This window comes from Cnephaeus nilssonii (assembly GCF_951640355.1).
Source record: "Cnephaeus nilssonii genome assembly, chromosome: 4".
In the NCBI taxonomy this organism is placed as follows: domain Eukaryota; kingdom Metazoa; phylum Chordata; class Mammalia; order Chiroptera; family Vespertilionidae; genus Cnephaeus; species Cnephaeus nilssonii.
In genome coordinates this window covers 23,661,799-23,685,216 of record NC_137075.1, presented here as the reverse complement: position 1 = coordinate 23,685,216, position 23,418 = coordinate 23,661,799, and the positions used below count along the sequence as shown (strand labels likewise).

Here is a 23,418-nt window from a genome sequence, read left to right as displayed (position 1 = left end):
TTGTTTGTCTGGAAAATTACTACTCATTTCTAGCCCAAATACCCTCTTCTCTCTTACATCTTTAAATTTCACTAGACTTAGATGCTTCTTTCCTGAGATCCTCCAAGTAAACAATTACTTAATAATATTCTATTTCTCTCCCCCACGTCTGCAGCATCCCTGATGATACTGGCTCCTTGCCGCTTTCTGAATCTGATAAGTTTTTCCCATCTCTGGGCCTTTGTACTTTCTTTTCCCTTCGGCTGGTCATCACATCACTACTTTACTTTATTCATATCTCTATTCAGAGACATTGTTGGAGAGAGCCTCTCTAGTTTTCCTGTTTTATACAGAAATTCTTGTCACTTCTTTTTCTTTATGCCACATATTATATTTAGATGTGTGTGTATTATTGATGTTGTTGCTGTCTGACCACTGGAATGTCAGCTCCACTCAGGCATGTCTGTTTTGTTCACTCTTCTATGGCCTATCATTAGAAGGGTGCCCGGCACTTAGTAGGCCCTCAGTGATCATTTAGATGCATGATTGAGTTGTATCCCTTCTAACTAGCATAATAGTTGTGGCACAGAGTAAAAACTTAGTAAAGGTTTATAAAAAGAATAAACATGGAGTATGCATCTGACCATGTTCAATTAATTCCCGTGCCTGAACCCACAAAAATGAAGAGACCAGGGGCTTCCTGGAAAAGAGAAGCAAGACAGCTGGAAGACAAATAAAAATGACTGGCTAGTGGCAAAGTCCATTCTCATCAGAATGCTGGTTCAGTTATTCAGTTCAGATTTTTGGCAAGTGATGCAGATTCTTTTTCAGAAAATGTTGATTGATTGCACAGTTGCACCCACTTCATTTGCAAACCTTCATTATCTCTTTTCCCTTTCCTCTCTCCGTCTGCATTTAGAAGGGGAGGAGCAGTGTATAATTCCACAAAGCAATTTTTGTGAATAAACCAACTAACTGGCGGTTGCTTTCAGTCTCGCAGCCCCACATGGAATACAAGTGTCTGCTTTAGTTGTGTATTCTCTCTTGACTAACTCTCTTGCATTCATTCGAGTATTCATTTGATTACTCACTCATTCATTCAAGGAATCATTTGTTCAGTCCCATTAAGCGCTAGCCTGGAACTGGATATACGTAGATGCTAGGCGCTTGTCTAAAGCTAGAGTTCTTAACCTGAGTTCGACCGATGGGTTTCAGAGGCCCGTTGGAATGTTGTAAGTGTATATACAAAGTTTTGTGTTAAACATTTTTTTAGGAAGATGGTTTGCTTTAACAGCTGTTATTCAAAGAAAGAAACATGTTAAGAACCTGATAGAGAGAGGCTTGAGCTGAACCTTGAATCTAAGTAATAGATCTTCTAAATTAGGTTTTATTTCCTCCTTGAGATGTTTCAGAAGTGATGGTGGTGGCTTAGTGTGAGAGTATACAGGGTAGGGCACAAGTAGATTTACAGTTGTTCATATGGAAAACAATGCAATGATAAATAAATAGTAATACAAGAATAAACTCTGTTCTGCATACTCACAACTGTAAACCTGCTTTTGTCCCATCCTGTATGCCTGTGTGTTCTTAATTCTAGGTCTGACAGTCTTGTCAGCCTATTTACTAATCTTGACTCTTCAAATAGTGCTCATCTTTCTAATTTAGTTTCTAATTCTGCCTAAATCACAGCCTCTGTCGGTCCCCAGTTGGCAGATGGCAGTGTTGCTGAAGACCTTGATCTGCTGGTATAGCAAGACCTAGCCCACTCAGATACCATGCTCATGAATAGGCTTTTTGTTTATATGAAATCCGAAGGAAGATGGTGGTTGTAAGACCTGATTGTGGTTTACAGTCATGGTAGCTGTGTACGTTTACCTAATTAGGTTACTCTGAGCATGCAGCATCTTAAAAGGAAGGCCAATTACTGCTGGAGAGGGAATGAGTGAATCCTTCAGAAGGAAACGCAGTGGGCAGTTGCTGACACGTAGTGGATTGCTGGCTCTGTGCCCAAGTGCGTGTGAAATGTTTGCACTGGTTTGAGGCCCTGATTGCAGTTGGCCTGCAGGACTTGTGGTGACACCTCACTAGTGGATTTCATATCATGCTGCAGGGAAGGCAGAAACGAGGGGCAACAGAGAGCAACAACATATCCCTGATATTTTAGGAAATAAATCTTAACTATTTATAATATTTAGGAAAAATAGTCCTGAAATTCCTATTAAAACTGGGATAAAGAGGGTGATTTAGAAAAGTCATCTTTGGCCCAGCCTCTGCTTTCCATGACAAGGAGGAGAGGGCCAATGTGCTGAGCACTCCGTGGGCTAGCAGGGTGCGCTCGTGTTCATGTATTCACGAATACTTATTGCACCTCTGTGATGTGGGCCCTCTTCTAACGGCCAAGGTTTCAGCAGCGCACGAGCGGATCCCTTTGGCTTATGCAGGTCTCCAGCTAGTGGAGCAGAGGCACTATGTGACTAGGTTTGGGAAGGAAAATCAGAGCAGAGCCGATGTCACATGTCTTCACAACAGTTCCAGGAGACATTGACCCTTTTGATAGAATGAGAAATTGAAGTCCATCGATCCTAATGAGTCTAAGACCACCCAGCTCATTAGAGATAAATGGAGGATTTAAAACTTGGTTGTTCTGACTCTAGAACCCTAACCCTTTTTTCTGTGCACAACTGCCCGCCCCCCCCCCCCCCCCCGTTAGTGAGCCTCCTACTATTGAACTCCCCCTGCACACAGAAGGCATGCAGTGTCTTGGGAAGGAGTCAGATGTCCTGCAATAAAGAACCCGAGTCACCATAGTCTTCTTCCTACCTCTGAGGGGATGTGATAGTCTGTTGGGTGACTGAGCTGCCTTACACAATGCCAGGCTGGGTGCTGTGACATATTTGTGCCTTCCAGGGGCTTTGGTGGAAGTGGCGGTGTTGAAGTTGCACAGGACATCAACTTGCAAAATTAGGATTTTCAGACAGAGCCTATACCTCTGTCCTCCTGGGTTATAACCAGTAACTGTTAAGCTGCGGTATCAAGCACCAAGACGGTGCCGTGTGTTCATGGAGGAAGCCAGCCTTGCAAGCATTGGTAGGAGTGTGGCAGTTCATTGGTGTTGCAGCTTCAGGAAAAGCAAGGTGGAGTGGGCACAGTGATGAACTTGGACCTTGCAATTGCAGCGGTGTTAATGTGCACCTGTCCTTACCTTCCTGTCCCTGGTGGATTCCAGGGTCATGACCACCATGGTTCGCTGTCCATGTGACCTCATTCCCCATTCCGCAGTTCTAGCAGTACCGCTATTCTGAGGTCTTTCCTGCCTCATGCTCTCTGCCCTCATCCTGCACTGAGGGTTTAGAGTTGCACATACATTGCATTTCTTCGCCTGCTGTGTGTCAGTCTCCCCACTGGACGCTGATCTCTGGAGAGTGGGGATGGTGCCTTTTCATTGTCATATCCTCTGACTCAGTGACCAGCACAGCGTAGAGACTCAGAAGATATTTTCATGGATATGTTTAGCTTTCTCCTACAGACATAAAAAAAAAAGCATCTAGAAATGAAGTGGGAGCCTGGCTTACCTCTGTAGCACCTAGAGCAATGAGGTTAATATATTTCACTTTATGTGTTCACTAAATTTTGGATGAATAAATGTAATACCATGGTCTGAGATGGTTGAGCTTTGGAAACTTATCAGAGTGACTTTTCAAGCAGAGCAATGCATCCTTTGGGCCAACACCCCACTGCTTCATAAAACTGTTTATGTTGACTGTTCTTTCAGCAGAAAGAAAATCAATGAACGCATTTATGTGGCCCCAAAGCAGGCGGGGGAGGGTGGGGGAGAAAGAAAGAGGAAGTGAATATGGTTGAATACATGAATGGGTGAACAGGAGAAAGAAGAGAGAGAGAGGGCAATATCTCTCTCTCCCACATAAACATAAGCTGCTCCCTGCACATCCGGCTTTCTCGGCTCCCTTGTCGTATCAGTGGCCTAGAAAAGCCCGGAGGATGGATGGAGCATTAGGCTGGAAGTAATAAGGTTGTGCCTGATGTACTTCAGTATTTGCAGCAGATGCTACAAATGTCATAACATGAAGCTTTGGGATCATACTTGGAGGAAAATTTCAAGATAACAGATGGGGACCTCTTCCTTTTACCAGGGAGTCCTGAGTGACACCGCACTGATCCAATGACAGTCTCCACCCGCTTCCTACGGGGCGGAATCACGCCGCTAACAGTCTGTGTGCTGCGGGGTCAGAGGGCTGATAGCCGCCTGGCAGCACTCAAGAAAAGGCTTTTAAGACAGTTTACAAAATGAAAGTATAATAATCCTTTTTTTTTTTTTCCCTTACTGAGGGAGCATAACAAATCTAACCCCCATTAAAAATTTAAACTTTGCAAAACATTTTCAGCATATTAATGCAGAGGTCAATTCTATCAATCAAAGGACAAGTATTAAACTTTGCAAAATTAGTGCCACATTCAAATCCCAAATTTGATGTGTTCTCTATTTTACTCTTTGAGAGCTATGGTCAAAGAGCACTCGGTGTCTTTTTATGGAGTAAGCACGTCATTCATGAGAACATGCACTATTCCTTCCTGACAGGCACAGAGGAGATGGAGAGGGAGGTGGGTATTGGAAGAGAAGGACTTTTAGTAACAACAACAACAAATGAAGAAGAAGCTCACACCATAGCCAGCAGGCTGTACTGAGAGAGCAGAGCATCCTCCCACATCAGACGCAGTTTCAGGCTGCAGGCACAGGCCTGGTCTGCTGCATGGCTCCCTGGCCTGCTGAACTTTCTAACACTGGACGGCCTCACTCCGCGGACATTCTCAGTCATCTGTGCTTCGAGTCCCCGGCAGAGTGCCTGCCTCATTGTGTGGCTCTATACAAGAGTTCGGTGCTGTAGCCCTGAAGCCAGAATGAATTAGTTTATATCTTCTTGCTGAGTTCATGTCAGATAATAATCAAGACTCTGCCACTCAAAGATTTTCCTCTTCTAGATGTAGATTCTTCATTCTATAGTCACTTTATAACTGCCTCACTCATACATCTTTCCCAGACTGAGGGGATGCAATTCATCATACACATAACTCTGCTGGAATCAAAAATGGGTTCGTCAAGATCAATTTGTGTTTTCTTACCTTTTATTTACTTGTGTTAAGAAAAAGAGGACATCCTCATTTCATTCACTGTATAGAACGAGTTAAATAGTTAATCTAAATCTTGTATCCTAGAGCAATCCATGAAGCCAAGAAACATTGACAAAAGAATCAGGATTCTTGTTGGACTTCAGTCCTTCAAAAGTGCTCTCTTTTATATACTTTGTTATTTTGAAATGATTAAGAAACTAAAATTGTGCTGATTAATATTTACCATTTTAAGAAAGTCTCCTTTAGATTTGTAACAGTTACTTTGAAGTATCAGGAAAATAAACATGTCCTAGTCTGTAGTCCAGTCCTATGGCTGCTCTCCTCCCGATACCTCCTCAAATCTTTGAAGGACCCCCCACGCCCCTGAGGTACCCCTCCCCACCCTGTGCATCGTGCCTGCATTCTCCTGAGGCTCCCATCCTCAGAGCTGTTGACAATCAGGGCTTCATGTTCCCTCTGGTTCTGTCTCTCCAAACAGCAGCTCAGCCCGTTGCCTTAGGAACGTCATTGTCAGGGGAAGTTTGGGTTCTGTCATGAAGAAGGTGTTAATCATCCTAGATGTTGCCCATCTAAGGGACATATTATAGTTTCTATAGTAACTACCAGATTGTCCCAGGAAGGTTCTCTTCCTCTTTTCCCAGCTACAGATGAAGGAATATCTGCTCCGGTAGCTAGAAACTCTTTTTCTTCTATAGCAAATGAGTCTTTAAGATGGAAACTTTGTTCTAAAAAGAAATCCCTGTAATTTGTTGCCCACCATATACACAAAACATTGTCAAGATAATTACAGTAATGTTTGGGTGCTATTTCTCTTTTAGACAACTCTCATTTTCATGTAGGAAATTATAAAAAGTTTTCAGAAGCCAGAGAGCCTGCAGCAGACCCAGCCTGCGCCTGCAGCCTGAACTTGTATCTGATGTAGGAGGATGCTCTGCTCTCTCAGTCAGCCTGCTGGCTATGGTGTGAGCTTCTTCTTCATTTGTTGTTGTTGTTCTTATTAAAAGTCCTTCTTTTCCAATGACCACCTTCCTCTCCATCTACTCTGTGTCTATCAGGAAGGAATACTGCATGTTCTCATGAATGACATGCTTACTTCATTAATATGATTTAGTTCTTCAGAAGCTGAGAGCTTGATAAATATGCCCTTGACTAAACAGATCTATTGAATGTTGTATGTCTTCCTCTTAGTTCTTACTGGTGGAAGCCATAGGAGAAAGGCAGACATGGTTTCTTTCCCCCAAATTCAGCAATTCATTTGTAAGTATTAATACTTTCACAGTCATACCATCCCTAATGCTTTTCCCTAATGTATTCAACCCATACTTAGATTGTGGGAGAAATTTAAATATGTGTTGCATCAAAAAAATTTTGAACCAGAAAAAAGACTTCTGAGAGTTTCAATTATTTTATTGGATTAAATACCTCTTTCTGTCTAAATTGGTAATATACTGTATCAGAGGGTTCTGAAATATGAATTGTGAAGGTGTATTTTTTTTAAAAAATCTAAATATACATTTTAAAGTAAACCCGAATTGTACTACTGCTGAACACAGGAGGTTTTTCCTTTTTGTATTTATTGGTCACCAGGGATTCAAATGCTTGATGAACAATGCTTGTCCCTATTTTTCTTCTCTGGTCATCAGTCACCCTCCATTTTAAATGGTAAAATCTAATCCTGCCGAAAGTACATTGAAAAGGCAATTATTTGTTTTCATATATTTACGTGATGCATTGAGGGGAGACCACAGGTTGTGCTGGCAACAGCAGAGTAGCAGTGGCAGTGCTGCTGTGGTGGGTAAGCTGGTACCTGGCACTTGTTTTCAGCGTCCCATCTCCACCCCATCCTGCGGTGTCTGCGGGGTCTGCGGTGTGCACAAACAGATACGTTTAGGGTTGAAAGGATGCAAAGGTGACTGGGGGCGCCAAGCAGAGGTGTGAGGACGAGTTTCAGAATGAAGATTTGGTCCCATGGTAAACGAAAGAAATGAAAACATAACTTTTATTTTATAGGGAAACCCCTCCCCCCCCACATACATACATACATACGTACATATATACATACTTCATAAACTTCTAAGGCTCCTGGGGAACCCCCCCCCCCCCAGCTTCCTTTGCCCAACAGTGAGGGAGGCTAATTGAAATACCTTTCTTTTCTTCAGAAAACACTCATTAAGCATTCTATTCTCCACTCCTCCCCAGCCCCTGACTTTGCTTAGCCCAATGGTAACACCCAGGGAGTGATGGCTGCCATGCCGTTAAGCATGCTCCCTTCCCACAAGCTCCCTGTGGGAACAGAGCCTCTCCCCAGCTGACAGACTCAGACGGCAGCCATCCTGGCCTGAAGCCCACCTCTTTACAGTGAATATACTTGAAATACTACCTGCAGACCTTTAGGGCTACTTTTGCCTATGCCCACATATTGTTCCCCATGGAGGGGACTGGACGATAAAAACTCTCTGAAACTCTAAAACGGTCTTCCCTATCTGCCAATGGCTACTTTTCCTAATAAAATAATCCATTGGAAATCCTCACAATGTCATGCTCAGCTTCACTTTTAAATAACTTTTTCAAGCGGTCCCTTAAATGACAAGCACCTTTCTCTCTCCCTGCCCTTGGCGAGCTGTGCTGGTGAGGAGCTAGGGCGCTCCGCCCTCTGGAAAGGGGGGAGGGGAGGGTTATGAAGGAAAAGGGCAGCACGAGACTCAAGTCAAGCAGGGCTCCTGACTTTTCCCCCTTTCATTACTTATGTGTGTCCACTGAGCTGTCCTGCTTCTGTTTTGTAATGGGTTCTTCCATGGCAAGCTGACCTTTTGGCTGAATAGGTCAAACTCCCACTGAGCGCTAATCCTCAGCCTTCCTGGCTTTTGTGCCTCCCCAACGGTGACAGCACTGGTTAGGAATATGACTGGGGGTGTGGGGTCTGTTTCCCAAAAGGGGGGGTTGTCTTTCACTGCACTGAATTAATTCTCAAAGACTGCCTCACAAGGTTTGCAGAAGAGTCCAGTCCTAACTATGCAGAAGAGTCTAGATTAGAACATTTGGGCCAGCATTGTTGAGGGACAAAACTGATTTCTCACATGCATGTTTAGGTGTGGTTTCCTTCTGTGGCTTCCGCTTTTCCCGTGGGAGAAAGGCCACGGTACAGCCCTAACGGGTCATCAGGTCATGTGAGATTTCTGAGACGACTGCGATTCGGTAGTTGATTTTTAAGAACCCTTCCTTTTATATATCTCTTCTATTCAAAATATTCCAAGCCTCTAGGTGTTTTCTTTTTAACCACTGCAAAACATGAAATTATATTGTTGTGGTATTTGTTGATAACGATATGCTGGGCCCATGTTTCTTTTAAATTGCTTAAAATTTTCTTTTGGACTATTTTTTTTTGGTTTGTTTTATAATAACAGTAACTAGCAATTTTAAATATCAGCTAGGTCCTCAGTAAATGCCGCATTGAGTTGGAAGTTGAGTTACTATATTACTATGGTTTGGTTGTTTTTTCTTTTAACAGTTTGTATAAGCTGTTCAATTTCTGACACTCTCACATCTCCCTACCAGGAAGTAGAGACATAATCTTCACAGACAAGCGGTTGCATATTCCATTTACTTAGCAATGCCCTGTGTATGTCCTTTTTGGTTAATTTAGTTAGTGTTCTTTAAATTTCAAAAGGTGGTATTTTTTAATTGGACAAACAAATAAATGAAATGTATCATTCGGTCAGATGAAACAGTGACCTATTCAGCAGCAATACATGTGCATTCTGTTTGGACTAGCAAATGGTTTCAGTAACTGTGGACTTCCCAAATCCAAGGACCTGAGAGAGCTTCATAGGCAATGTATTACTTTTCTGAGGAAGATGGGCCTACTGAGGAAAATGCCTCTTTAGTTTTGTTGATTCATTAATGGTACTATATAGCCACAATGATATTAACTTGGGGAAACAAAAAAATTTTATTTTCACCCTTTCTGAGTTATCAGCTTATTGTCTTGATCTCAAAAACCCAAATGCGATAGGATAAAAAGTACAAGATAAGAAGTACATTTTTAATGTCTATTCAGTTACCAATAATGCTGGAGTCAGACCTGGTCTTCTACCAGGGACATAATGGGCTCCTGTTTAACATATTTATGTTGGTTGTAAAATTAGGAACTGTCATTACAGCCCCACATCACCTGCATAAGTGCAAAACATATAAATCACGAGAAATTCCGGTGCCATAAAAATGCCATTGACTAGAATAGCATGAAACCATTTATAAGATACCTGTGCATCAAGCTGGCATGTGCTGGGATGCACACTCAAATTTCTAGAGGATTTGAAAGACAAAGAGGAATAACTATGCAGGTAGGACTCATGGGTGTAAGACCTGATGAAGACATTTGGGATCCCCAGGTTGACTACATTTTCTTAAATGAAACCCCTAAATATTTATGCATTTGCAGCATTTACTTAAGGAACAGCCCGAATCCTATGTGGGGAAAAGGAAGGAAAAGCAAGGCCATTAGTGGGCTAGTGGGCGGGTGTGCATAACGCCTGCAGCACCACTGAAGACAGCTGTGCTTCGGGAGTGAGCGCAGCTGCCCTCTGTCACTCCTGGGACATGCCTCTTGGGCCTCTAGGAAGTACGCACACTCCTTATGCGGTGATGTGTTAGCGTCTTCTATAGGTTGTGACTATTGCTCTCCTGGCGGCCTCTTAATCCAGTTCTTTGTAGAAAAGTCTGTCTCTAAAATAAGTCCATTTTCTTTTGTGAGGTGCAATGGTTTATTTTGAATTTTGTAATTGGAAATCCTGAAATGCCCCTAAATTATGAACTATTAATATGGAGCTTTTTGGATCCCAATTACTGCCTCAAAAACAGAGTGGACACTTTTGAAGTTTTTCAACTCCCTCCTCTCCCTGTTATTCCCTCCCCCCCAGAATCTTTAAAAAAAGAAAAGACTGCAGATTTTATTCATGTGGGATCATTCACACCAAGCTACCATAATGTGCAATTAACACTCTAGAAACTGAAAACAGTATTCAGCAAGACAGCTGCATTATCAAAGATGCCAAAGGAGTTTTGAAGGGAGTAATGTGCGTGTTAGAATAGGAAATTAATCAGAAACACACACACACACACAGAAGTAATATATTAAGTATATCTGAATATTTAAATTTTTAAAATCTTGTGTCTGTGTCTATACTAATAAAAATTAACCTTAGGATAGGAACCTGATTTTTATGTTTTAAGATTATTAGTTGTGTGTTTTCCTGAAGCAAATGAGGAAGTCGAAATAGAGATCTCTAAGATCCCTGCCAGCTGGAATATTCTCAGATAATAATCACTCTTCAATTATATTTTATAAATTTTGCCATTGAAACAAAATGCCTCTTTTACTTCTTCTTGCCAGTAATACTGATACTTAACACTCATGCAGTTTTCAAAGTGTCTTTCAGACACTGACTCACACTTGCAGGGGTAAACTGCCTACTTTTGCACAGCACGATAATCACAAGTACATTTATATTATAATCCCTACTAAGCCATGGATGCAACCGACTGACTTAGTAACAGAGACGAAGCACAATTATCCCAGGAGCATTTTGCTGAAAATTTTTTGTAACTAGCTGGAAGTGGGTTTTAGAAGAAAGTGGCGGGGGGTGGGGGTTATTGTATTTTCAATTTATAGCGTCTAAGTTTGAGGGAGCAGAGGTTTGTAGTAACATTTTCAAGAAAAGAGGGAAGACATGGGGAATTTACTTGTTGGAAATAAGGAAAAGATCAGAATTTTTTTCATGAATTACTGTAAATCACAAAGATTTTTATGTTTGAAAACTTACAAAAGATAAGGATCCCCAGAACAGACTTAAAAGCAAATTGTGAGCTCATACAAAAAAATGTGTGCCCATGCAAAAAAAATATGTATAGAGAAAACCCTCAATTGTGGATCCCACAAATGTCTGGCAGCAAGCTCACTTTTGTTAAGGATAGGGGGCTCCTTGAGTGCAGGTGCCTGTGGGCAACACATGTGGGCGCGCCAGGAAGAGCAGGACTGACCGTGTGAGTGGAGAACAGGAGTATTCCCAGGAGAGCACAGTCCCTGAGCTGGTGAGGCACATGCTGAGTGCGAGGCCACTGTGCTTCTCCAAGATCCTGTAGGAATAGTTACATGTGAATGTTCAGTAAACAGAAAAATCCAGCCACCCCGAGACACTTAACACTAGTGTAAACAGTCATTAATGAGAGTCTCTTCTCCAACATGTTGCGCTTATTAAATTATGATAAAGTAGTTGCATTAGAACATTAAAAAAAAATCCTGCTTGTTTTTTTCTAGCCTAGAGAATATGAAAAGTTTAGGTTTTAGGTTTTATCTGGGGCGAAAGGCAGTATGTGTGTACTTTACAAATACCTAAATTTTAAGAAAAAAAGTACTAAGTTATCTTAATGGAATGCGAGCTTTCATGTTTTTGCTTCAATATAAGGAAAACAGTCCAAGATAATTTTTTAAAAAATCTGGGTGTGGTTTGTTGTTATCTGACTTGGAAATTCAACCTAGGTTCTGCTTATGCTCAAGGCAACTCAGGGCCAAGTTAACACTGGGCTGTGTTTCTTTGAGATGTCATTGTTATAGTAACTAGCGATGTAATTAAAGAAAATTAAGTTGAAGGTATGAATCTGAGCTCCAACTTAATTACTTTCTTTCTTTTCTTCCTTTCTGTTTCTTTTTCGTTTTTTCCCCCTTTTGTTTTTTATTTTTTTTCTTTCCTTTTTTTTTCTCTAAGTTATAGGTGCACAACGAAGGAGAAGCCCCAGTGCACTGGCCATTGAAGTATTTGAAGCACATTTGGGAAGTCACATTTTGCAGGTACCTACCTCTAAGAGAAAAAGAAGCTTGCTTATATCTTACTAAGAAAATTCCATGGGTTTAGTCTTTTATTCATTTTATAAGATTTCAACTATGTATGTGGCTGGATGTTGGAATTCTGAAATTCTTATGAGTCCATTTTTTTTTCTTTTTAGAAAGCCATCCTTTGAGAGAATATTAATGAGAAAGGGAGGGCAAGTATTATTTGTAATAATTGAGATGAATTGTGCTATTTGGTTGATGCTCAATGTATAGTAGCTGGCTGTTCCCAGAATGATAGTATGTGTGCTGCATTTGTAAGTGGATATATGTATGTGTCTTTGGAGCTACATATTGTCTTAGGCAGAGCAAACTTTTGTGAAAGCAATGTGACATTTTTATGTGTTGCCAAATTTCAGTTGTCCTTTGCTTGAGTTTGCATTCATAAGTGCTTCAAATCTTAATGTCTGTCTCTCCCCCCAATTAATTTTCTCAGGGTGAAATCTTAAAGCATATTTTTAGTGAAAGGAGACAAACAATAATAATAATTTAATTTTGGTAATGAATTTCATGACATAAATGTGAGGGTGACTAGATGGACGTGCAGTTAGATATTTGTCTGAGAGCAGTTTCATGCCAAACTCAGCATCTCAACTGAAAACTTTTTCCTCAGGACTTTGCCATCATTTCAGCACAGCCATTGCTCTGCCCTGTTTGTGCCTCCGAGGTTGATGTTGCCATAGCCAAAGCTTGCTTTAACTACATAAGATACATTTTGAACGTGGAATTAGAGAAGCAGACACGTTTGGGATATTTAGGCAACTTATCTGGGGGCAGGGGCGTGGTTATGGTCTATTTTTTTAGTTAAAAAAGAAAAGTAAACTCCAAATTCCTATTTAGTCAGAGTTAAAAACATGACTTCTGTGGTGATTTTATTTTCCAGATAGCCAAAAGTAGTGTTGCATTTAGCATGATTCCTGAAAGCAGGTTCTCTAGAAAACTGTCTCCACCAGATTCTCCATGGTTGAATCCTAGTGAGTCTTCGAAGTGGTTCCTTGGCCAGTAGCCTCAGCATCACCTGAGACACTTGTTCAAAGGACACTTTCCGGGGCTCCCTCTGAACCTGCCAAATCAGAATCTTCAGGGTGAAGTCCAGTGATTTGTGATTTTTAACAACCTTTGGAGAAAATGTGATGTTTTATTAGGACTGAGATGTCACAGTTTACATTTCCAAATTTAAGGACCTAAAAAGACTTACTTACCTTGTTTATTCTTATTTATTCTGATGTTTCTCATTTATCCACTAATATATCTTAAAATCCATGTAACAGATGTTTCTTAAAATACACCTTAGGAGATGCTATTCTATCATGCATATAAATTTTGAATTGCCTTTGCAGTAGATTAGTTTCAGGGCTATAGAAAGGAATTTGATTTCCAGATCTTCAGAATTTTCTCTCTTTTCTGTACACACTTCGTTCAGAATTTCCTTTATAAGAATTATATAAGCCATGATATAATATGCATGTATTATAATGTGATTCAGGACGACTCCTATTTATATCCTGAAGTGATCAGTGCATTGACTTAGTCCATGAAAGAAATGGTTCAAAGAGCAGCTCCAGATTATTACCCTCTGAATTCTCTCTAGAACTTGACTCCAAAGTCCTCAAAACAGGGTGACTTAGGAGCTGCAAGAATTTAAAACACAAAACTTACGAGTTTAATTGAACATAAGCTTAAGGTAAATGTGTGGTACAGAATGGCTCCAAATGCTATTCAACATTAGGCTTCATTGAGAGAATAGAGGGTCTAGAATGAGGCTGCTGAGCTCTTCTGCTGTTTACCGTGGTCACACCTGACTCAGACAACCCATTTTAAGACAAACATAGGCAGCCAGATGTTTCTTAGAGTGAAATAACCCGACTAGTTAGTAAACTAGAAATCATGTTACATGAGGAGCGGCAAAGGGCGTGGTGAGGTTTAATTTGGAAAACACTTATCTTAAATGGGACATTAACGTCCTCTGTATTGGAAAGCCTCCTCTGAAAACAGAAATGTGTATATTCTGTGTGGCTTCAGAGTGTGGAAAAGAGAAGTGGGTAAAAATTGAAGAGAGAAAAAAATCATCTTCATTAAAAAAGATTTGCAAATAGTGTTGTCCACATTTGGAATATGTTCAAAGCCTTTGAATTTAAGAAGTATAGGTGGTTTGATAGGGATGCTTTCACAATAGTGAGGCTTCCAAGCATGGTTGCACTAGGTGATCCTATAATTATAATATGGTTTCCATATTTTCCTTCAGGGGGGTCCATGTTTGAGTCTGGTTGAATCAAGGGAAATGGGATGAATTCTTCCTTCCCTTTTTGCTGTCCTTCCTTCACTTGCAAATATCAGATAAAAACCTATGTGGTCAACATGGTTTCTAACTTCACAGTCTACCACCATTACCAAAATATATCAAATACTTGGTAAGAATACAGAATCCACGCCAGTAGGCACGTGGCTGCTGTGCTCAACTAGCTTGCAACCATTTGGGAGAAGATGAGCCAGTAGGCCTCCTAAAGTGAGAGCATCACACTGGTCAAGTACTAAGAGGCTACAAAGCCGGGAGGCTCTGAGTTTGCCACAAACCATCAAAGAAGACTTCTGAAAGTTGTTCTTTAGGTAGAGAACATTGAATAAGATTCTAATCAAAGTAGATGTAAAACACAAAGGCATGGGGACAAGAAGTCGTAGATCTTGTTTGGAAACTGTTAAGGTGTTTACATTGATGGCTGCTTCACATGCACAGGGGAGCACATAAGAGATAAAGATGGAGAAGCTATCTGAGCCATATTATGACAGGCCTAGTGGACCAAGCCAGGATGCTCTACCCATTGATGAGCTCATGAAGAAAGCTTTTGCACAAGAGATAAGGATTTGGTTTATTTCCAGAGTTATCAAAATATGGTATCTAGAGAGTCTTTGAGTTGTGAGAGGCTAAAATAGAAACCATTTAGGAAATTATTACAACAGTCCAAGATTCCAAATGAAGATTTTTCTTCAAGATATAGTCTCTATGAATGGAGAGTCAGGTATGGAATTGAGATTGAATTATTAGATGTGAAAGGCTAGGGGATGACAGGAATTAATAATGACCACAGGTTTTCTAGATTGGTAACCAGCTGTCTATACCCTTATCTGAGAGAAGTTAAATGGGATATTCTCTTAAATAGCCATTTGATAAATGTAAGCAGTTGGAAACCTAGTCTGATTCTCTAGAACAAGATAAAGTCTAGGACTGAAAATAGGACTGGGGATTACTAATCACTATTGTAGGAGTGAATGAGAGTTCAAATGAAGCAGTGAGTTGTAGACCCATGGAAATAATGTGGAGCAATGAGAGAAGGCGGTTGAGGAGAGGCAACCCCAGTGTATATCATCACTTAAGATGCAAGTAGAAGACGAGGAAAGAGTAGACAGAAAGGTAAGAGGAAACCATGGGATTTTACCTTGCTTAAGGAAGGAGCATTAATAATGTCAATGTGGCTAAGGCTAAATCCTTTAGTAAGATACATACTGAAGAGATGTCATTGAAATAGTTATAGTGAGGTTGTTAGGTGCAGAAGACAAACCTAAAGAGTGATAAAACATACAGGTGTCTGGAATTTGTGGTAAAAGAAGGGTGGGAATAAGAAAACAGTGTGAAGGGAAATTTTTGTTTTTAATGTTGTTAGAGTATATGTCTGATGTTCATGGGATCAATCATTGCCAATTGTATGCTCTTTAACAATCGGCTTTTCAAAAATCAATATCTTGTGGTCATGTCTATATTAAGAAAGGATAAGCTTTCATTATTATTAATGGTTATATACCATTCCATTCCATAATTTATTTAACCACTTTCCTACCATTAAATATTTTGACCATATGTATAAATTTGCATTTCTTTCTTGTGTGTGTTTATTTAAATTATCTTTTTTATTAAATTTATTGGGGTGACATTGGTTAATAAGATCATCTAGACTTCAAGTATAAATTTGCATTTCTTATGCAAATACCTAGTGAGGGTGAGTGTGTGTGTGTGTGTGTGTGTGTGTGTGTGTTGTGTGTTTGTGGGTATGTGTGTTTCAATTAGAAAGAGCCTAATTTGGCTTGATTTTAGCTTAAATCTTGAATTTTAAGTATGTGTGATATTCTATATATTGTTAAGTTCTCCTCTTATATCATTAAATGCTAACAATAAGTACTTATGAGATAGGTGCTATGATTACACTCATCTTAAAACTGAGTAAACTAAGACTTAGAAAATTTAAGTAACCGACTCAAGCTCACAAGGCTAGTTAAGTGAGAATTCAATTTAAATATAGGATACTAAATACTAGATTATAATATTTCCCACGAATGATGGGGACATTTTTAAAGGTAATGGTAATGAAAGGAAATAATTTATATTTGGAGTGAACAGGATTAGGGAATTGATGGAATCTGGAAGGTAAAGTGGAGGTCAGTTCTGAATACCAGGGTGGAACTCTGGGAAATGCCTGTGGCTTCTCTGTACCAAGTGCCAAGCTGTCCTGCTGCCTGTGCCCCCACTGATGTGTCATGGAAGAGCATGTTAAGGACCCCTTGCAAGCATGTCAAACTTGCGGGGCCGCAAGTTTGACATGCTTGGTAGAGAGTTGGGGGAGGCAATTGAAGATGAACCCCTTAATTTTTGGTACCCATTTTGTGGACTGCAATATGGTTTTACAATGCATATCATATTAGCTATATATTCTCTTGGGAGAATTTAGCGAGTTTACTGGATCCTTAAAAATTGGATTCTTTCCTACTGAGAGGGAAAAGAAAAACAAAAAACACACAACTTAATGGTGATTCTATAAACATAAAAATCAACTGTTGCAAAGTTACCTTCTAATTTAATGATCCAGTAACAGTGTGTGTAGGCAAGGCCATTGCCCAGGCTGTGTACCATGCAAAACTAGGGCCACCATTCACATCACTTACATGGACACTTTACTACTGACTGTGGCCCTTGATGTAGCTCGGTGAGCCTGTAGCTGTTTCATATATGAATTTCACAGCAGAGGCATCCCCTGCAGGAGAGCTTAAGGGTTCAGCTGACATCAGTCTTGACTGTAGGACTTTGAAGCACAGGTGTTGGGCCCAAGTCAGGGCATTTTAGTTCACTTTAGTCTCCTTTGACTTTTATTCATTAGATGAGGAGCAGGGGAGCAAGGGGTCAAGATAGGCAGTTGTGCATTTTGTGACAAGCTAAGTAAAAATACAAGAACTTTAGGTCATTGGGTGGGATCTTTTCTGAATACAGTACACTAAACACATAATTTGGTTCCTGCTTTGAAAGCTCTCTAAAGGCATTATTGTTCCTACTTCATAATATCCTTAATATGAAAATAAAATAAGTGGTATTTATTTTGACTTTCCCAATTTAGAGTCCCGATAGAATGAATATTCATATTTTATGTTCTCAAAGTTAATGCAACACAAAATGGTAACAAATATCTTTGTAACTCAAAATTAACTGGTGGAAGGACTTTCCCTTAGGTGCAGATTTATGAATGGAGTGCTTTACTTATTTGCGTGCCCTTGGCAAAAAGGTTTAAGTTTTCTTCATTCTGTAAATAATGCTTATATAATTGTTATATAAAATTGCACTATTGTTTTCACATGCTCCATAGTAATGCTGCTTTACTCACCTCACAGGCATGAAAACAAAGGAAATCAACTCTTATACGTGGAAGATTTTTAAAGTTAATGTTTATATTCTTGTGAGCACATGGTGGTGAACTACAGATAGATATTGTATAAATTACCGACATTGTGTAATACATATAATTCTGATAACTATTAATAGTTATAAAATGATTAAAGGATGGCTTTTATCCATAGCTGTGTTTGAATGTTAAATAAAATCGTGTATGTTGGATAATATAAGCATAGTAATAAGTACTCACACAGTTGTGAATAAATGATATGAGTGTAAATACTTGTCTTGGGAGAATAAAAATAATATTCTATAAGAAATGCCCTAAGAGAGATAATAACAGAAGTGTGATATTCATATGTTAGTTTTGAGCTTGGCTCTATTGCATGAACCCTCCTATATCTATAAAACTGAGTCTGCATTATTGCTGAGAGAGTTGTGATTGAAGATGAACCCCTTGAAGATGAACAGAAAGAGAATCCCAGGGGCAGACCCTTGGAGGAATACCGAGAGAGAGCTGCCAAGGACGTTCCAAGGTGATGACACCTGTGGTTCTCTGTGTGGGAGTGGGGCAGAAAAGGCTGGGCAGAATGGTTGCTTACTGTCTGTCTTCCCCAGCAAGACTAGGGAACTCTGTTTTTGCAGGGTCATTTACTAGTAGAACAACACTCCTATAGATGACATAGGTATGGCCATCACCTTAGCAGAACAGTTTAAATAATGAGTGTGTGTGTGTGTGTGTGTGTGTGTGTGTGTGTGTGTATATATATATTAATGGTGTGGGAGAAGGAACTCATATGTAGCTATTTTTCTGTTTGATAGAATAATCAGAGACCTGTGTGGATGAAATGAAAGACCCTGTATATCTCGATCAAATATCAGATTTCAACCATGTGGTTTTTCTTTCCCTTAATACCTTCAAGCATGGAATGGAGAGTAGAGTCATATCTCAAATAAAAGAAGAGTTTATGTTTAAAAGAGGATGTTACGGATCAGATTTAGGAGGAGAAAAAAAAAACCAGACCCAGATTTACACTTGAATTTCTGTGTTTCTGTTTTAGTTAAGGGCATACCTCGAAATCATGACAAGTTGGTTTATATACTATTTTGGTCCTGAAGAATTAGAAACATTTAAAACTTTGTGGTTGATGAAGGAAAACAAAATTAAGAGTGCGTTGTGATGTCTTATATCTTATTGTTCAAGTATTGGTAGCCACAGTCCTGCTGCAGTCTCTGAGACTTAATCAATTGTGGAAGACTAAGAAGATTCCTTAGAGAAAGGAAATTGATGTATAGGTAAAGGAGGTACTTATAACTATGTTGGAATGTGGGGTAGAGAATGCCAAATCTGTTACCAGTATCTTTTCTAATCACATTCAGCAAGAGAAAATAAAAGGTTAAGTAGTATAATTCAAACATGTAGAAAAAGAAGACTGAATAATACCTAAAACAGCTCAAAAATTAATACAAAAATATACATTATTGATTAAAGATGCTGCCTAGCCAAGTCAACATTCATTTCGCATTTGATGGTAGTGTTATCAAGAAGAATTCTGTGAGAAAGAATATTTTTTATTTTATTGACGATTTGGAATTCCACCCTAACTTGTTGCTTTATTGGAACCTATACATATAAAAGTATCTCCAGGAAAGTTGCTTGTCCTTACTCTTGATGACCTTTGTTGGCAGAGTGGTGTACTGCTGGACATTAGTGCTAAAATGAAAGAACTTCATGTAATAGAGGCATTTTTTTTACTGAGGTGGAAAGTGAGTGAGAGGTGAGTGACCCTAAAGTCTCCCTATAATCCAGAATGGTAAGAAAATGTTAAACTAAATATAGAAAAAGAGAAAGTTAGTGAATATATTTGCATATGCAAATTAGCTTAATTGATACTGCTTGCCTCTACAGGGATTTTTCATTACAAACTGGAGTGCTACATTGTTCAGCTCATATTGAGTAATTTAGTAACTAATGAGACCAGTTTGCACTAATTTGCATATGATAAATGAGCTTAATTGCAGTAAATAACTTGGAGGCATAATTACTTAATTTTCCTGTGTTGCATGGCTTTTAAGTTCACGTATGAACAACTCAAGATAATTTTGCATATTTAAATTAGTTGCTTTTAAATTTTCTTGAACAAAAAAGGAACACACCTTATCAATTGAGCTGTAAGACAATCAGAAGTAAGTTTTACAATATTTTTATTTAAAAAGAAAGGAAAGCAGAAATTTCTTGAGTCTGTTGTTCTCATCACTCACATTCTTACTTCAAATAGGACGTCAGCATTAATATTTAGGAAAATGTTTTAATGTTGAAAATTAATGCACAGCTTCTATTAGTAACTGAGCTGGGTGTAAACTGAAATATGTATATAAATGAATCATAACTTTTGAAATGGGGATTATGAAAGAGATGTGACGTGTCCCTTACCTAATTTGGGAAGCTAACCCTGGGTCTCCCATCTGCACTGTTCACGTTGTGCAAGTTGCAGGGCTTTGAGGAAGCAGCATCACTCTGACCCTGGCATGTACTTTCTATCTAGATTAATGCTTCATATCTAGGAAATTGGTTTCATTGGAGAATCTTAGTGATGTTTGCCAAGAATTACATCACTGGTCTTCACATTTACTCAAGAATGTATGTTTTATCAAAATCTCCATTCTCAAAATTGAAAAACTGAAGAATGTAGAGGTCGATGGCTAACCCATTATTTCATGATCCTTAGAATTTTACTTTGAAGGAAAAAAGTATAATTATTCAAAATTAACTTGTCATATAAAATCATATCTGTGATTCAGTATGAGAAAGTAGTTTAATGTTGTGAAAGTTTAAAATCTATCATTTAAAAACTCACTGCAGTTTTAAATCATCCTATCTAGTAAAAGAGTAATATGCAAATTGACCGTACCTCCGCTACACCCACAAGCCACGCCCACAAGCCAATCAGGAGCAAATATGCAGATAAACCCAACCAACATGGCTGTGGCCATGGAGAGCAGGAGGGAGGCTTGAGTTTCCCTGGCAATGGAGGAAGCCAAGCTTTCCGCCTGCCCTTGCCGGCCCAGGCCTCCACTCAATGCTACAAAGTTTCAATGATAGAAGATAAATAAATCCCAAGAAAATTGACGGCCGCCACAGAGGTGGAGAGAGCAGGAGGCTTGAGTTGCCCCCGGAGATGGAGGAAGCCAAGTTCTCTGCCTGCCCTGGCTAGCCCAGGCTTCCACTCCAGGCTACAAAGTTTCAATTATAGAAGATAAATAAATCCCAACAAAAATGGCTGCGGCCATGGAGCAAGCAGGAGGCTTGGCTCCACTCAAGGCTACAAAGTTTCAATTATAGAAGATAAATAAATTCCAGATACCAGGGCCTTCACTTGGGTCGGCGGGAGGTGTGCCCAGCCTGCAAACCACCACAGGCTTCTCGCCCAGGACACCCCACGCCCCAAGGGAACCCCTACCCTGATCCGGGACACCCTTCAGGGCTAACAAGCTGGCCCCCACCCATGTACCAGGTCACTATCCTAATAAAAGAATAATATGGAAATTGACTGTCACTCCAACACACAAGATGGCTGCCCCCATGTGGTCAAAGATGACTGCCCCCATGTGGACACAAGATGGCCACCACAAGATGGCCAGCAGGGGAGGGCAGTTGGGAGGGACCAGGCCTGCAAGGGAGGGCAGTTGTGGGCGATCAAGTTAGTAGGGTAGGGCAGTTGGGAGGGACCAGGCCTGTAAGGGAGGGCAGTTAGGGGTGATCAAGCCTGCAGGGGAGGGCAGTTAGGGGGTGACCAGGCCTGCAGGGGAGGGCAGTTAGTGGCAAACAGGCTGGCAGGGGAGCAGTTAGGCATCAATCAGGCTGGCAGGGGAGTGGTTAGGGGGTGATCAGGCTGGCAGGCAGAAGCGGTTAGGGACAATCAGGAAGGCAGGCAGGCGAGCAGTTGGGAGCCAGCAGTCCCAGATTGGAGAGGGTGCAGGCTGTGCTGAGGGACATCCCCTCCCCCCCCCCACCCAGTGCACAAATTTCATGCACCGGGCCTCTAGTTATATATGAAAAAGAGAAGGGGTCATTATGGTTATTCATTGGCTGCAATCTAGAAAAATAACTCATGAAACTTTTTTCTGAAAAGCTCAAATCCTATTTAATTCAGTATAAACTTTCTAGATCCTTCAGGGGTGAGCCAGAACAAGTGTTAATAGTTGTATATTCCAAGTTTAAAATGTGAGTCCTTCATATAATAGGTGCTCAAGAAATACCTGGTAAGTGAATGAACAAATGAATCCCTCCCAAATAAAATCACATTTAATCCCACAACTAGGGCCTCATCTCACCTTTGTGCTCCCAGCCAGTTTTTAATCATATTCTCTGGGTAATTCTGCAGTTCCTTTATAAATTCTACTTTGTCTAGTTGCTTCTAGACTGCTAGTGAGATTATGGCTGTGAAAGTTTAAAACCTGGGGCAGACTGGGGCAGATTCTTTTAGTGTGTGGATTTTGGCATTCAGCCAACTTGAGTTCACATCCCAATTTGCTTACTTATTAAGTGTGTAGTTCCTCTAATAGTCTCTTGTTCCTTCAAAGCCTCAGTTTCTTCATCTTTAAAATATAGAAACAGTAGTAGAAGTTTTTTCTGATAAGCATTTTGTGAGGATTGAGCAAACGAGTGCAGTTAAAAGTGCTTACTACAGAACCTGACATAGAAAATGTATTTAATAAGTGTCTGCTAGTATTTCTCTCTGTATGTTGGGCAGCCTAGAATAATGCCCATGATTTGGAGGAAAAATGTTACTCCTTATTTGGAGCATTAGCAATACAGGGATTCAGGAGCAATCAATAAACTCCTCTCAGGTTAAAAGCAAGATAATGAATTTTCATTGACCATAACATAAAATGGTCTGTTTGCCAAAATGGTATTTATATTTGGTATTATATACTAGCTCACAATAAAAATTTAAAATTCGGTAGTAGTGAAAACATGTTTACCTTGAGAATGAAGATCCTTCTCAAAACAACTGAGGGCAATGTCAGAATAATCTCATTAGCAGCCTAGAAGCAACTAGACAAGGTAGAGTTTGTAAAGAGATTCCAGAATCCATGTTTTCTTTTATGCCAAAATGTTGATAATACCATTTCTCTTCTCATTGTATTGTACAGTCCCCACGATTTGCTTAGAAAAATAGGAATAAACAGCCAATTGGAAATCCAGAAGAGCTAGAAGGTAGAATCCATGGTTGCCCAGTGCTCTAAGTTTCGTTGAGGAAACATCGAAGTGCACACGTGATTCTCCTCATGCATGTTGCACAAATCCATCACCTGTCATGCCAGAAATGGCACCTTTCCACATAGGAGCAGAGGGGAGAACTTCCCAGAAGGATCTCCGTGGTGGCAGGTACAGATCGCTTTGGGTTTTCAAGTACTTACTGACTTTGATTGGCAGAGTGAACGCATGCCATTGTCCACAGAGAGGTATGCGAGAAGTGTGGGTGAGGGGGAGGGGTTACAGGAAACTGTTGTTGTAGAAGAAAGTTGCATCTTGGGCCACATGACTGAAAATAGTGCTACTAGTAAGTGGGGACCTTCTAGTTACACAGCTATCTCCTGAAGTCAGGATCTAGGAAAATGAGATCATAAATGTAAAAATACTAAGCTTTCGTTTGTAAATATTTCCTGAGTGCCTCATTTGCATCAGAGCTGGAGAAAATACTGAGATACAAAGATGAGCCTTGTGTCTGCCTGTGAGCATTCCCAGTCT

At 40.1% G+C, this 23,418-nt stretch overlaps 1 protein-coding gene across 9 annotated transcripts in view; it reads left to right on the top strand.

The window, feature by feature from the left end:
* The window catches only part of NPAS3 (neuronal PAS domain protein 3), a gene marked incomplete at its 5' end in the record, with an annotated part of 879,539 nt that overhangs the window by 422,547 nt on the left and 433,574 nt on the right, over positions 1–23,418 (top strand). For 5 of the 9 annotated variants that reach the window (XM_079769761.1, XM_079769759.1, XM_079769765.1 and 2 more), the window contains one exon: positions 11,892–11,974. In XM_079769761.1, the coding sequence (XP_079625887.1) occupies positions 11,892–11,974 (83 nt within the window). The remainder of the gene's footprint in view (positions 1–11,891; positions 11,975–23,418) is intronic. The other 4 variants (XM_079769762.1, XM_079769766.1, XM_079769760.1 and 1 more) reach the window with 1 other exon arrangement.